This window comes from Neomonachus schauinslandi, chromosome 6, assembly GCF_002201575.2.
Source record: "Neomonachus schauinslandi chromosome 6, ASM220157v2, whole genome shotgun sequence".
Classification (NCBI taxonomy): Eukaryota; Metazoa; Chordata; class Mammalia; order Carnivora; family Phocidae; genus Neomonachus; species Neomonachus schauinslandi.
The window spans coordinates 45,136,963-45,152,630 of NC_058408.1; the positions used below are offsets into that span (position 1 = coordinate 45,136,963).

The 15,668-nt window shown below is 38.0% G+C and overlaps 1 protein-coding gene across 1 annotated transcript in view; it reads right to left on the reverse strand.

Moving 5' to 3' along the window:
- Window positions 1–1,601: 1,601 nt before the first annotated feature.
- Window positions 1,602–15,668, reverse strand: part of TRMT1L (tRNA methyltransferase 1 like) — a 53,891-nt gene continuing 39,824 nt past the window's right edge. Inside the window, exons 11-15 of the mRNA XM_021682588.2 lie at window positions 9,163–9,241; window positions 5,968–6,134; window positions 5,395–5,457; window positions 2,825–2,951; window positions 1,602–2,720 (exon numbers count right to left, since the gene is read on the reverse strand). Of these exons, the coding sequence (XP_021538263.1) occupies window positions 2,468–2,720; window positions 2,825–2,951; window positions 5,395–5,457; window positions 5,968–6,134; window positions 9,163–9,241 (689 nt within the window). The 3' untranslated portion in view covers window positions 1,602–2,467. The remainder of the gene's footprint in view (window positions 2,721–2,824; window positions 2,952–5,394; window positions 5,458–5,967; window positions 6,135–9,162; window positions 9,242–15,668) is intronic.

The window sequence follows — 15,668 nt, forward strand, 5'->3', positions numbered from 1 at the left end:
TAAAAACTGGTTTCTTGTGTTAATCAAATTTTAATGGAGGGATACATTCATGTTACTTCACAATGCAGTCAACATTTGTGTGTCCCAAACTAATACAGTTGTTATGGAAAGGAACAAGGTGCTAATGTGGCATTATTTGGAATTTTAAAATTATTTCCTCTGTAGGTTGATACGTTACCTCAACAGAGTTCTTAACTACTTCCCACCATACCTTCTTTGGAAAATTTGCCTGTGTATGTGAAATTTATATACATGTATTTTAAATAAAATTAATTAATACATTTTGATATCAGATTAGGCTCCTGGCACAAAACCCAACTTTATCACTGATCAAAATGTTATGCTGATAAGCATTTAGCAAACTTTGAGACTGATATTCAATTTAACAATATGTACTAAATCAGATGGTCCACGTGGTTTGAATTCTGGATTTATAGTAATTTTTAACTATATAAACCAAAGTAACTAGTAACTTTTCTTTTTGTGCTCATTTGTGAGTAATTTGAATTGGCAGGAATTAGTTTTTTTATGGTCATTATAGAAACTAACTTGTGCTTCACCTATTCCTTTAGTAAAACATGATTCTGTTAATGGGAGAAAAGAAGAAATATCCTGCTAGAACTATGCTGTAATAACAGTTTTTTTTTTATTTCTGCTAATATACTATGTTAACCTCTCTCCTTGGATTTTTTTTAAGATTTTATTTATTTATTTATTTGAGAGGGAATGAGAGAGAGCACATGAGAGGGGGGAGGGTCAGTGGGAGAAGCGGACTACCTGCCGAGCAGGGAGCCCGAGGCGGGACTCGAGCCAGGGACTCCAGGATCATGACCTGAGCTGAAGGCAGTCGCCCAACCAACTGAGCCACCCAGGCGCCCCACTCCCTGGATTTTTGTGTATGTCATGGGTGTGTTTTCTTTTTTAAGATTTTATTTATCTGAAAGAGTGAGTAAGCATGAGCAGGACAGCAGGCAGAGGGAGAGGGAGAAGCAGGCTCCCAGCTGAGCAGGGAGCCTGATGTGGGGCTTGGCCCCAGGACCCTGGGATCACGACCTGAGCCAAAGGCAGACGCTTAACCGCCTGAGCCACCCAGGCGTCCTTGCTTTTTTTCTTACATAGTTTATTAAGACCTTTCAGTTCTAACTCCCTCTTCCATCCCCCCAGCCAATAATACTTGTAAAAAGTTACTTCCTCGGGTGCCTGGGTGGCTCAGATGGTTAAGCGTCTGCCTTCGGCTCAGGTCATGATCCCAGGGTCCTGGGATCGAGTCCCGCATCGGGCTCCCGGCTCAGCGGGGAGCCTGCTTCTCCCTCTGACCCTCTCCCCTCTCATGCTGTTTCTCTCTCGCTCGCTCTCTAAAAAATAAATAAAATCTTAAAAAAAAAAAAAAAAGATTAAAAAAAAAAAGTTACTTCCTCTAAGAAATACTTAAGGGTAAACAGGGATTAAGTCCTTGAGAAAAATCTAAACTTTATACCAAGTCCTTTTATCCAAACTCTTACATTCAAATGAAGCAAGAACAATATTTATTAAATGGAGTTTCTACTAATTTTCATAGTCATGTTAGCCTGGGCTACTTATACAAAAAAAAAATGAGCACATACACACACCGAAAACAAAACAAATCTATTCCTCCCCACCCCCCCCAAAAATCCTCACTTCAAAAGCTCATACGCTGATAAGTTTTACTTCTGAGAGGTAGCACAACCAAGCAAATGAATATTGTACGTGCATTAACTGAGGCACTTGAGATCACCCAATTTAATTTACAGTAAAAACTCTCCAGAATTTCAGTGCTTATGAACAATTACTATATTAGAACAGTGGTCTCAATTTACTTTGACAAACTCTTACTCTGACTTGAGTCATCTAGACCTAACTTATAAGAAAAATGTATTTCTATCTCAGGCAAGTATTTAAATTCTCAAAAGCTAGTAGTAAGTTAGAATGTGGAAAGAAGTATGATTTCTTAAAATTGGGAACACATTTTAGCTTCGTAATTGTGAAACAGCATTAGTGATGTGAAAGGACATTGTTCTATTCAGGGTAATTTCATATGTGAAAGGCTTCTAGCTTCATTTTGTGTGCTACAAACAGAAAAACAAAGATGAATCACCTTAAGTAGACATGTGATTAAGAACAGTAAAGGATGGCTTCCATAACAGACATAAAATTCCAAACACTTTGCAAGTGAAAGTTTTTTGCATTACTAAATGGTAGGGTGATCTCAGTCATAAACTTGGCTTCATATGAAATGTTTTCATTAAAATTTTAAGTTTTCTTTACAGTAAGAAAAACCTGGAAAGCATAGCTCCCAAACTAAGTTAGAGACTGCTAATTTTCTGAATGAAAACAGCACTGTTTTTTAATTTTACACCACTGAATTAATAGAAAAAGAACTACAGTTGGTATAGAGATTAGGCCTTAGGCCATCTATACAGACATCTGAGTAACTCTTTCTCTACATTTACCATCTTCTGCAACTGTTTGCTTCTGCTTTGTCATTCACTGACATTTCAACCCTGTCAGCTACTGTATCTTCGGATGCTGACTGGACATGGCCCTCCGACTGTCCTCCAGTATAGGTAGGGGTGCTGTACTTCAAAAGGATGGACTTAAACTGCATCAGAGGTGCATCTGTACGAACACCCATTGGGTCAAAATGAGTCCGGCTTACTCGAAAGCCTGCTTGAGAAAGATAGCACAAAAACTTTTTCAACCTGCCGCAAGGAAAGGAAAAAAAAAATTAGATTCTGCATCTAATTTAAATCACAGTGTTATTAAAGTATGAAATATACATTTTGCCATTCACTGGCTGTCTTACTTTGGCATATTCATTCCTTTAATGCTGTGTCTGTGGATGTTGTAATAAAAGGGAGGATGTTCAGTACTGACATCAGTCTTTTGCCTTTTGGCTAAAGTTGTGATTGTTTCATTACCTTTTCTCTTTCCTGAAACATACACATATACACAAAATCAGATATAGTACCTTTATAATGACTATTTTTGGCCTGATTTTTTTTTTTTAAGATTTTTTATTTATATTTTTGACAGAGACACATTGAGAGAGGGAACACAAGCAAGGGGAGTGTAAGAGGGAGAAGCAGACTCCCCGCCGAGCAGGGAGCCCGATGCGGGGCTCGATCCCAGGACCCTGAGATCATGACCTGAGCCGAAGGCAGACGCTTAATGACTGAGCCACCCAGGCGCCCCTGGCCTGATATTTTTTATCATGAAAGGTTTAAATGTTGATCAGTCTTAGAATAATAATTTTAGAGCTATACAACAATTCATAGAGATTAGTCTAATTCCCTTAATCTATATATAAAAAAGGCTCAGAGACTTTAAAGATTTTAAAACTTATGTTTTACCTTACTCTAAAAAGGATTTAAGACACCTTTGCTGAAGGTGAGTGGCCTGGCTGAAGTTATACAATAAAAAGAAGTAAAATGATGCTCTTAAATCTAATGCTTTTTGCAATGTACCATAACCTTTTCCCTCCAACAGAGAAATTAAGTAGAAGAAATCATTTTAGGTGATTTGAATGTTAGAAAACTAGTTGAAGATGCCAACTGAACATTACTCTTGGTAGTTATTAAACCATATATATTTTTTTAAAGATTTATTGGAGAGAGCAGGGGGAAGGGCCGAGAGAGAATCTCAAGCAGACTTCATGCTGAGTGTGGAGCCTGACATGGGGCTCGAACTCATGACTCTGAGATGATGACCTGAGCCTAAAACAAGAGTCAGACACTCAAACCACTGAGCCATCCCGGCGCCCCTAAACCATATACTATCAAAAGGAGTTGAAGTTTTCTTGTCTTCGAATATCAACTCTAAAATGTTGAGCAACTATTAAAAATTACAGCTTATAATTCTATTCCTCTGCTCTTTCAATTTGGAGGGTACCTGGGTGGCTCAGTTGGTTAAATGTCTGTCTTCGGCTCAGGTCATGATTTCAGGGTCTTGGGATGGAGCCCCATGTCGCTTGTGACCCCCCAAAAATAAAACCTTAAAAAAAAACCCCACTAAAGTCCAAGTTGTCTTTTAATAATTTTTTAAAAATTTGCTTATTTTAGAGAGATTGCACAAGCGGGAGGAGCAGAGACAGACAGAAGCTCAAGTTGACTTCATGCTGAGCGCAGAGCCTGACGTGGCGCTTGATCTCATGACCCTGAAATCATGACCTCAGCTGAAACCAAGAGTCAGATGCCTGACTGTGCCACCCAGAAGCCCCTAAGTTGTCTTTTATTTTTTTAAGATGTTATTGATTTGACAGACACAGCGAGAGAGGGAACACAAGCAGGGAGGAGAGGGAGAGGGAGAAGCAGGCTTCCCGCTGAGCAGGGAGCCCAATGCAGGGCTCGATCCCAGGACCCTGGGATCATGACCTGAGCCGAAGGCAGACGCCTAACGACTGAGCCACCCAGGCGCCCCCTAAGTTGTCTTTTAAAAAGCAAAACAAATGGGGTGCCTGGGTGGCTCAGTCGTTAAGTGACTGCCTTGGGCTCAGGTCATGATCCCAGCGTCCTGGGATCGAGCCCCATGTTGGGCTCCCTGCTCTGCGGGAGGCCTGCTTCTCCCTCTCCCACTCCCCTGGCTTGTGTGTTCCCTCTCTCACTGTGTCTCTCTGTCAAATAAATAAATAAATAATTTAAAAAAAAAAAAGGCGAAACAAAACCTTAGACATTAAGGCACTGACATTTTATATAAATCTTAAAATCCTTTTGAAAGGAAATTTGCAATGCCTAATATAACCGTATTTTAAAGTGTACATGCACACATCTGAAATTATAAGGCCATACAGTAAATTCTTATGGCTAGGGAACAGGGTCGTCTAGTTAATTAATGGAATTATTATAAATCATATGTTGAGGGACACTTGGTTTGCTCAGTCAGTTAAGTGTCTGCCTTCGGCTCAGGTCATGATCTCCAGGTCATGGGATCGAGCCCAGCATCAGGCTTCCTGCTCAGCGGGGAGTCTGCTGCTCTCTCTCTCCCTCTGCTCGTTCTCTCAAACAACTAAATACATAAATAAAATCTTAAAAATAATAAATCATATGCTGATGAGAAAGTTTAAAGAATTAGAATAAAACAATCTTTATAGCTATCGAATATAATGTGGTTTTAGTTTGGTTCACATGGTTCTTCAAGGTCTTAAAGTTCTTTCAAGCGGATCACCATATATTAGAGATGTGAACAGATACATGTTAATAGAAATTGTGAACAGTGCAAATGCCAGATAAACAAGTTTTACTATAATTATATTTTCTGTATAATGAAAAAGCATTTTAGAGTCGGCCACCAAAGCAACCTCTTCTCTTCCTACCCTTTTACTACCTGTGTTTTTGCCCTGATAAATACATATTTACATATATACACACACATACATACCTTGTGCAGTGTAATTATCTGTTGTGGTATCATCTGTAGTTTTAATAAACACACCATATTCTTCTAAAATAAAACGGGAATAACAAAATATTTTACAGGATAACATTAAGAACAATTCAAAGTTTAAATAAAAACATATTAAATTCTATAAATTCTATCCACATTGCTTTTATGAAATATGAGATTCTGTGTAAAAAGATTGTAAGAATTTTTTTTTAACTATCTAACAATAACTGCTGCTTCTAATGACTTAGGAGAATACTAGAATGTCTAATAGTTCCACCCTTGTATCAATAGCCCGATAAAACTACAAAAGCCTATTTATACTAAAGAAAATAAAGGACAAAAAACAGCTTTAATGAGTAGTAAGTGTAAACAGCCTCCGTGTCTCAACGGATATTATGAAAATTTTTGGCCACACTAGGTTTCTCTTTCTAGAAAGCAGATATAGGGTAATAAAATCACAACAGACTTTTAGTTTTTTTAATCTACTAAAATTAGGGGAAAAAATACATATATACATATCTTAATAAAATTGTTAATTCATTCAGGCCCTGAATATAAATTAGTCACCTTGCTTGTTGAGATTTGAAGGTGCATGAACTGAAAACTGACTTTGAGGAGTACACTCTGATTCAAAGATTAATGTCTTTATTAGGGTCTGAATGTCATCCAGACCATGGTGAAAAGATTCAAATAGCATTCTTTTGAGGAATCCAGTATTGAAAAGGGAACTTGACCTGAAAAAAAGAAAACAGAGAACTGGGTATGAGAAATGTCTATTAAAAAAGTATAATTTAACTACAGCTAAGATATGTAATTATAGGATGGAATAAACGCTGGAATTAAAAAAGATTTTGATTTAATTTAAAATTATTTTCTATTTTCCCACTCCTTTTATCATGTTAGTTCTCTAAATTAGTGGGATTATTCATGGAAATTTCATTCAAAGTAAATCAACGAAGAATTTATTGAACCCTCATATACAGTGTAAGGTACATAGCCCTGTTGTACATGGGGACGTGGAGGATATACCAAAGTATAAAATACAGTGTTTGCCCTATAAAAGGCTATAAATCTAGATAGGCACATAGTGTGATACAGAAGTTTTCATAAAGCATATTCCTGTCAGTAAAATCTTAATCCAATGTGTACATGTAGGGTGGGGTGGGCAGGAGTAGATACAGGAGAATGAGATGTAATGGTGATTTTGTTAAAAACATGGCACAAGGGTAAGTCTGATAAGCTTCCCATTTGAGAATTGCAGGTATAATGGACAGAATATGAAATTCCAAGTCAGATAAAAACTGGATTCTCATCCTGGCTCCACCACTTCTACCTATGTAATCTTGAGTAATTAGTGCTTTTGAGTCTCTTATTCCTCATCATAAAATAGAAAAACTTCTCACACTTGTTATGGGAATTAATGAGATAGCACACATAAAATCATTAGTCCAAAGTATATCCTCAATGAAAGATATTATTAGGCTAGCAAATATAAATGAAAGGATATATGATTTTAAAGTGTCAAACGAATCATCAATGTAAGATTTACTAAAATGGAATTTTGAGATAATTTTGGGTTAAAGCACTAAAGAGAGACTTCAATGAACACTGTTTGTTTGTTTTTAAAGATTTTATTTATTTGACAGAGACCCAGCGGGAGAGGGAACACAAGCAGGGGGAGAAGAAGAAGAAGCAGACTTCCTGCTGAGCAGGGAGCCCGAAGCGGGGCTTGATCCCAGGACCCTGGGATCATGACCTGAGCCGAAGGCAGACGCTTAACGACTGAGCCACCCAGGGGCCCCAAGGAACACAATTTTAATTGGAACTGGAGAAAGAAGAGACTGCATGAGAGTAAAGACATGAACAATGGTTTTGAGTGAGGAAATCCTATGACATGGCTTACAACTCAGTGCTGGAATAAAAAAACCTGAGTTCTGGCCTTGCCTGTACTACTAATTTTGGGGGGTCAGTTTCAGCCAGCACTTAAAAAAACTGCCATAATCTTCTCATCTGTAAAATGAGGGAGGTGGGCTAGATCTTCCGTCTGGATCCAGCAACTTGTTACTCTTAATTTCCCCAGTTCTAAGATCAGGAGATTAAGAACAACATGTAGCAGGTGCTATAGGAAAGGTTAAGTCATTCTTAGTTTAAACTAAGAATATGTACATGAGATAAAAATAAAATAATGGGAATCAGTACAAACATTTACCATTTGAGTTAATTTTTAGGTTTAGTAGATGACTAAACCTTGAACTTATAAACAAGGTAGAAATCTGCAATGATTCTTTTTTTTTTTTTTTTAAGATTTTATTTATTTATTTGACAGAAAGAGACAGCCAGAGAGGGAACACAAGCAGGGGGAGTGGGAGAGGGAGAAGCAGGCTTCCCGCCAAGCAGGGAGCCCGATGTGGGACTCAATCCCAGGACCCTGGGATCATGACCTGAGCCGAAGGCAGACGCTTAACGAGTGAGCCACCCAGGTGCCCAAATCTGCAATGATTCTTGTCACAGTATTGTTAGGAATCTCAAATTTCTATCGGACTCTAGTAACAACCTAAAAGTAAGGATTCTGATTAAAAACAATTCAACTTTAAGTCACTAAAAACACAATAGCTAGTTTACTAATGATGCAAAAAACACATTAAATATTTGCAGCTGAGTCCCATCTAAATAGCTTTACCTAAAACAAAGGCAGACTTTTACTTTCACAAGCCCTTCTCACTTAAAACTAATTTCTTGAAGACCTCTTGTATTGACTCTTCTATAAAAAGTTATGGTGATCACTTCATAATCACACCCTAGTTCTACAAACTGTCAACTGAAAAAAGTCTCATTCTTACTATTCAGAAATGAATTATCTAGTTTGCAGATCAGCCAGGCTTCTCTTTGATCCCATGGTCTCTTAGCACTATTGCAAACTTGTGAGAATAATGGTATAGAAAAATCTGAAAACAAAAAACACCTCAGGTTCATAGGGGTAGAAGAGTCCTAATTATTTGACTAGACTTAAAAATTAAATTGAAATTTGCTTGTCTTTTACTACACATAATCAAAAATCAGCAATCAAATCAATATATAAATCAATTTTGGATACAGATCTTCCTCAACCTACGATGGAATTATGTAAACCCAGGTAAGTTGAAAATAAACTGAAAATGCATTTAATAGGGCGCCTGGGTGGCTCCATCAGTTAAGCATCTGCCTTCGGCTTGGGTCATGATCCCAGCCAGGCTCCTGGGATGGAGCCCCGCATTGGGCTCCTTGCTCAGCGGGGAGCCTGCTTCTCCCTCTCCCTCTGCCCCTCCTCCCTGCTTGTGTGCACTCTCTCTCTCAAATAAAAATCTTAAAAAAAAATGTATTTAATAGACTAACTTACTGAACATCATAGCCTAGCCTAACCCACCTTAAACATGCTCAGAAAACACTTTCATTACCAAACAGTTGGGCAAAGTCATCTAGCACAAAGCCTATTTTATAATAAAGTATTGACTAGTTCATGTAATTTACTGAATATTATACTGAAAGTGAAAAACTAAATGGCTGTAAATGTACTGGTTGTTGACCCTCCTGACTGTGTGACTGGCTTGCTGTTACTGCCCAATATCATGAGAGAAGACTATCGCATTTTCCTAGCTTAGGAAAAGATCAAAATTCAAAATTTGAAATACACTTTCTGTTGAATGTGTACTGCCTCTGCACCACTATAAAGTTGAAAAATCCCAAGTTGGGGACCATCTTATATTATTATGTTTAAGCACATACCATAGTGGTCCAAGTTCTATCGCTGTCTTTCCAGGCATGCTTCCATGACAGTTACAGGGCAGCTGTCTATATGGGTTTTCTGTGAAAATATTATAAAAAAGAGAAATCAAAGGAGAAATGACAATGTAAATAGTAATTGTTATATTTATAATAATTTGCAGCCACTACATAATGAGGATCTACTATGTGCCAGGTATTATGCTAAGTATTTTATATGCATTTAAAAAATTTAATCCTTACAACTCTCTGAAGCAGATACTGTTAAAATCTCAATTATCCAGATCAGAGAATTAAAGCTTAAGAGAAGTCACAGAAATCCATGTCAAATGGCTTATTAGAGGCATAACTTTTACTAGCTTTTAGTCACTATGGTACATGAAATAATTTAAGTAGGAGAAAATCTTTAGAAGTCCACAAGATATCCATTTAAAATCACCTGATGGGGGTATAATTTACATGCAATAAAATGTATGCATGTTATGTGAAAAGGTTGATGAGTTTCTAAGAAATGTATATAGCCATGTAACCAACATCCCATAAAATAAAGACATTTCTCATTAGTTACTTCTTCTGCAAAGGGGAAGAAAACAAATTACTCCCTAGGCTTGATTCATATTCAGCCTAGATATATAAATATATCTAATATAGGCTAGAAGAATCTTAATTCAGTTTAAAAGATCAGTGAGAGGCCTGATACAATCCCAAGGAAATTGAGGAAATACTACCATTATTCTTAGTTTCCAAAATGGGGCAATATCCTACTACGGACTGTTTGGTTCACTAAGCCCTAGAACAGTTATTTTAAATCACACTCTCCCACTAACTTCCCTCAGGCCATTCTTGGGTTATTATTCACTTTCTTGAAATGGCCTGATCTGATCAATCAGTCCTAGATATATCCAGAACTCAGAATTATGGTGGTAGGGATATAGGTTTATATAGCCTATTGCTATTGGACATCACTGTTATTCAATGTAATTAAGTGGGATAATGCACAGATGTGAGATCTTATTTTAGATTTACTTGAAGGCTTCTTCCTTCACTGTTTTTACTAGATCTACTTTTCAGTATTATTTAACTATAAGCCTTAAAGAAGGGTGAGACTATCATTAATATTAGATTTGTTAAGAACTATGTTCCTCCAACATTATGTGAATATATTCAAGAAGTCTTCCCTGGAACCATTAAATAAGTAAATTATAATACTATAGTATTACCCAAATTAGGGCAATTTATAGTTGTCAGAGTTACACCCACTTACCACAGGTAGGCAGCACACACATGAATTTTTATTAGTCGGTTTGTTTCTTGATGTATTTACAAAATGCTCCCATCATATCAATGTATGTCTTTTCCCAAGCCCCTTGCCTAGGATTTCTCAGTGCTAGGCCAGCAATAGCAAATTCCCTCTTTGACAGGTCAGGACTATCATTTCAAGTTACCAGTAGCAAAAAATGAAGGGGTAAAGAAAGAAAACTAGTATGTCCATGTCATCGGTATATAGGCTATGAAGACAATTCCAGATGAGGAATTAAAAAATAATTCGGAGACTTCTATTTAAATGCAATGGATTGAACATGTACTTTATCTCTGCTATCTCTTAAAGCATTACAATGAGAACAAAGGAATAAAAGTCAAACCCAAGGATAAATAAAATGGGAGCAGAGGTAACAAGATGATAAGAGATGTCAATAAAATTTTAGAAGTGGAAATAAGGTACACAAGGGGATAACTGATTTAGCAGGCCAGACAATGCTAAAGCTAAGCCTGAAATGGGCAGACAGGCTACCAATAAAACAGCAAGCCCAATAGTTCTGGGACCCCAGAAAGACCTGAGAATGGAAGGTACTGATCATCTTAAAAGACGGGTATAGGGCAGTTGTGCAAAAAAGAGGTCTGGCTAAAAATTTTTAAGGGGTCTTATTAAGACCCCTAGATTTCCTTCTTTAATACACACAATCAGACTTCTGTGCTTCCTCATTCCAAAAAAATGAAGTTAATCTTGGGTGAGGCTGAGCCATGGAGGACCTGGAACCAGAAGCATCAGTCACAGTTGAGAATAAGATTTATGAAAAGAGAGGGATTAAGTAAAAGACATCATAAATGGTAAGACCTTCCAAGTCTCCTTCCACAATACGGTTCCTAGAAAACTGATGGAAGATTCAAAAATTTCTCTAGAAAAACTTACCAATCCAAGAGAAAAGACCTAATACATTTCATTTTCATCTGGGGGATCCCCTAGTGAAAAGGCAGACTGGTGCCTTCTCATTACAGTAAAATCTCCGTCTATAAGCCCTGACTCCAGTGCTTCCAAAAAAACTCAGTGTGGACAACCAAAGACCATTTGAGATCTGCCATGACAGAGAACAAAATTACAACACAGAAAGAGGAATTGTTAGGAAACAGAAGAACTAAAACAACAAAATAACAGAAACAACAATACAAAAAACTAAAAAAAAATCTATCCGCCCTTAAATAAAAATACACCCAAGTATAACCAATATTCTTAGAGAGCTAAGATTAGATTTTGTATCTCTGAAACAAGAATAGGACACTATTAAAAAAAGAAACGAGAAAATATGAAGTAACTTAAAAACACAAAATACGACAAATTTAAAAAGGAAAGTTGGAAAATAACAATCAGGGAAATCTATAAAGTAGAACCAAACGCCAAAGAAATGAAAAGACTGTCCAAATCGGGGCCATATTCCACTATGGACTGTTCAGTTCACTTAAGCCCCAAAACAGTTATTTTAAATCACACTCTCCCACTAACTTCCCTCAGGCCATTCTTGGGTTATCATTCACTTTCTTCGATTTCCACTACTGGGTATTTACCCAAAGAATATAAAAACACTAATTTGAAAAGATACATGCACCCTTATACTTACTGCAGTATTACTTAACAATAGACAAGATATGGAAGCAACCTAAGTGTCTATCAATAGATGAATGGGTAAGGAAAATGTGGTATTTATATATACGCACACATAATGGAACATTATGCAGCCATAAAAAGGATTAGATTGTACCATTTAAGACAACAAGGATGGACCTAGAGGGTATTATACTAAGTGAAATAAGTCAGACTGAGAAAGACAAATACCATATGATTCCACTCAAGTGGAATCTAAAAAAAAAAAAAAAAATTAAACCCCCACAAATAAACAAAAAGTAGAATCAGACCTATAAATATAGAGAAAAACTGATGTTTGCCAGAGGGAAGGGGAGATGGGAGAAGGGGAGAGGGAGATATAGGCCTCCAGTTATGGAATGAGTAAGTCATGGGAATAAAAGGCCTAGCACAAGAAATACAATCAATGGTATTATAATAGTGATGTAATGGGACAGATGGTAGCTGTACTTGTGGCATAATGTATAAATTTGTCAAAATCACTAAGTTGTACACCTAAAACTAATATAACATTGTGTGTCAACTATACTCAAAAAAGAAAAATTGAAAAAAAAAAAAAAAGGTGGTACATATATAATAGAATATTATTCAGCCATGAAAAAGAGGGAAACCCTGCAATTTGTGACAACATGAATGAATCTTAAGGGCATTATACTAACAAAATAAATCTGACAGAGAAAGAAATACTTTATGATCTCACTTATATGTGAAATCTAAAAAAGCTGAACTCATAGAAACAGAGTAGATTGGTATTTGCCCAGACCTGGGGGTGGGGGAAATGAAGAGATGTTGGTAAAAGGCTATAAACTTTCAGTTATAAGATGATGTGGGGATCTAATAATGTACAGTGTGGTGACTATAATTAACAATGTTAGACTGTATAACTGAAATTTACTAAGAGAGTAGATCTTAAATGTTCTCATCACACACACAGGTAACTGTGAGGTGATGAAAGTGTTAACTAATCTTATTGTGGTAGTCAGTTCACGATACATGTACATGAAATCAATGATATGCGTTGTACACCTTAAAGTTACTCAGTTTTTGTCAATTATATCTGAATAAAGCTGGTAAAAAAAAAAAAAAAAAAAGTAAGTTCCAAAGGAAGGACCTTACCTCTGAAAGAAAAGATAGAAGAGTTAAAAGAAAAAATTTCCCAGGTTGGGAAGGTGGAAACAAGAGGACCCTAAGCTCACCTCGTCCCATGGATATAATTAGGTAATACTCACATCATCATAAACAACCCAGAAAACAACCTGAAGACTGGAAGAACAAACTCCACAACTAAAGGTAGAGAAGAGACCACACTGAAGAGGGTAGGAAGGGCAGAGATGTGGTGGAAAGCAAAACAGACAGCATCCTCATCTGCCGTGGGGAGGGAGCCACTGGGGTGGAAATGGGAGAGAACCAGATTAACATACCTGGGAGCCCACAGAGCGAAGACAGATACCCGTAAATTTGGCTTTGAAAGGGAGAGGGGCTGAATTTCATGAGTTCTCACAACCAGTGGGGCTGAAAGCCTGGCATTTTAAAAATCAGTAGGCTCAGTTCTGGGAGAGCCTGGAGGGCAACAGGAAGCTAAGACCCTGCCCTTAAAGAGACAGCATGACAAAGAGCCCACAGCCATTCAGCAGAGAGGCAGTAATTTGAAAAATGCCTGGGACAGAGGGGATGGAGAGTAGTTTATTCATTTCAGCTCATGTCCTAGAGGGACAGGGATGGATGAGGGACTTCTCTAGAAACAAATGAGCTGGCAGGCACTATCTCCCTGCCCTGCCCCCCAGCATAAACACATGGCCACCCGTGGAAACCAGTGACATTCACTACCTAACTTGCTTACACCAAACCCCACCCCCCTCCAGCGAAGCCTGCCTCAGTCTCAGGGCTGCAGGCACCCTCCCCCAGAAGACCACACAAACCTTGCCAACACCTGGTCTCCTGACCTGTGTGTTTTGCGGGGCCTCAGTCCAAGTGGCAGTGGCTGCGGCAGGCCCTCTGGAAGCCAGGTGTACCTTGTTAAAACTGTGTGTCCCACCCACACAGCCCCCAGTCCCTGCAGGTCTCATTCTGCAAGCAGACTGCTGCACATCTTATTAAAACCTCACAGCCCACCCTGGTTGGGGATGAAACACTGTCCATAACAGACAAAGAGAACCTCTGCAGACAACTGGACTGAAGGAAAAAGGGCCAGGACACAACAGCAGGGCATACAACACACACAGGTGTGTGCCAGGTTCTGGTGAATAGGGGACACTACATTGCAGGGCACTATAGGACCTCTTCTTCATAAGTCCACTACTTTTTTTTTTATTTTTTTATTTTAAAGATTTTATTTATTTATTTGACAGAGAGAGACCCAGTGAGAGAGGGAACACAAGCAGGGGGAGTGGGAGAGGGAGAAGCAGGCTTCCCGCCAAGCAGGGAGCCCGATGTGGGGCTCGATCCCAGGATGCTGAGATCATGACCTGAGCCGAAGGCAGACGCTTAACGACTGAGCCACCCAGGCGCCCAGTCCACTACTTTCAAGAGCAGGAGATGTAGCTGATGTTCCTAATACACACAAACAGACACAGAGTGCTACACAAAATGAGAAGACAGAGGAATATGTCCCAAATAAGAGGACAAAACCACAGCAAGACATCTGCACAAAACAGATATAAGTAATATGCTTCACAGAGAATGAAAAATAATGATCATCAAGATATTCACTGGTATTGAGAAAAGAGTGAAGGACATCAGTGAGATCCTTAACAAAGAGATAAAAAAAGAACCAATCAGAAATGAGGGACACAATGAGTGAAATAAAAAATACACTGGATGGCTAGAGTAAACAAAGGAAGGAATTAGTGACTTGGAAAACAGAGTAATGGAAAGTAATCAAGCTCAATCAAGCTGGTGAGAAAAAAAATTATACAAATGAGAATAGACTTAGGGAACTCAGCAACTCCATCAAGTGTAGTAACATTCACATTATAGGGATCCCAGAAGGAGAGAAAAAGGGGCAGGAAATTTATTTGAGAAATAATAGCTGAAAACTTCCCTAATCTGGAGAAGATACCAGATATCCAGATCCAGGAGGCACAGAGATTTGCCCAAGAAAATCAACCCAAGAAGGTCCACATGAATACACGTAGTAGTGACAAAGAGAATTTTAAAAGCAGTAAGAGCAAAGAAGAAAGTTACATACAAAGGAAACCCCATAAGGTTATCAGTGGCTTTTTCAGCAGAAACTCTGCAGGCCAGAAGAGAGTGGCATGACATATTCAAAGTACTGAAAGGAAAAAATCTGCAGCCATGAAGACTCTATTCAGCAAGGCTATCATTCAGTATAGAAGGACAGATAGAGTTTCTCAGATAAACAAAAGCTGAAGGAGTTCATGACTACTGAGCCAGCCCTACAAGAAATGTTAAAGGGGACTCTTTGAGAAGAAAGGACTGTGAGTAAGAATAAGAGATGTAGGAAACACAAAAGCAGTAAAAATAAGTATATCTGTAAAAATCAGTCAAGGGATTCACAAAATAAAATATAAAATACGACACTATATACCTAAAATAGTGGAGGGAGAGGAGTAAAGAATGGGTTCAAACTTAA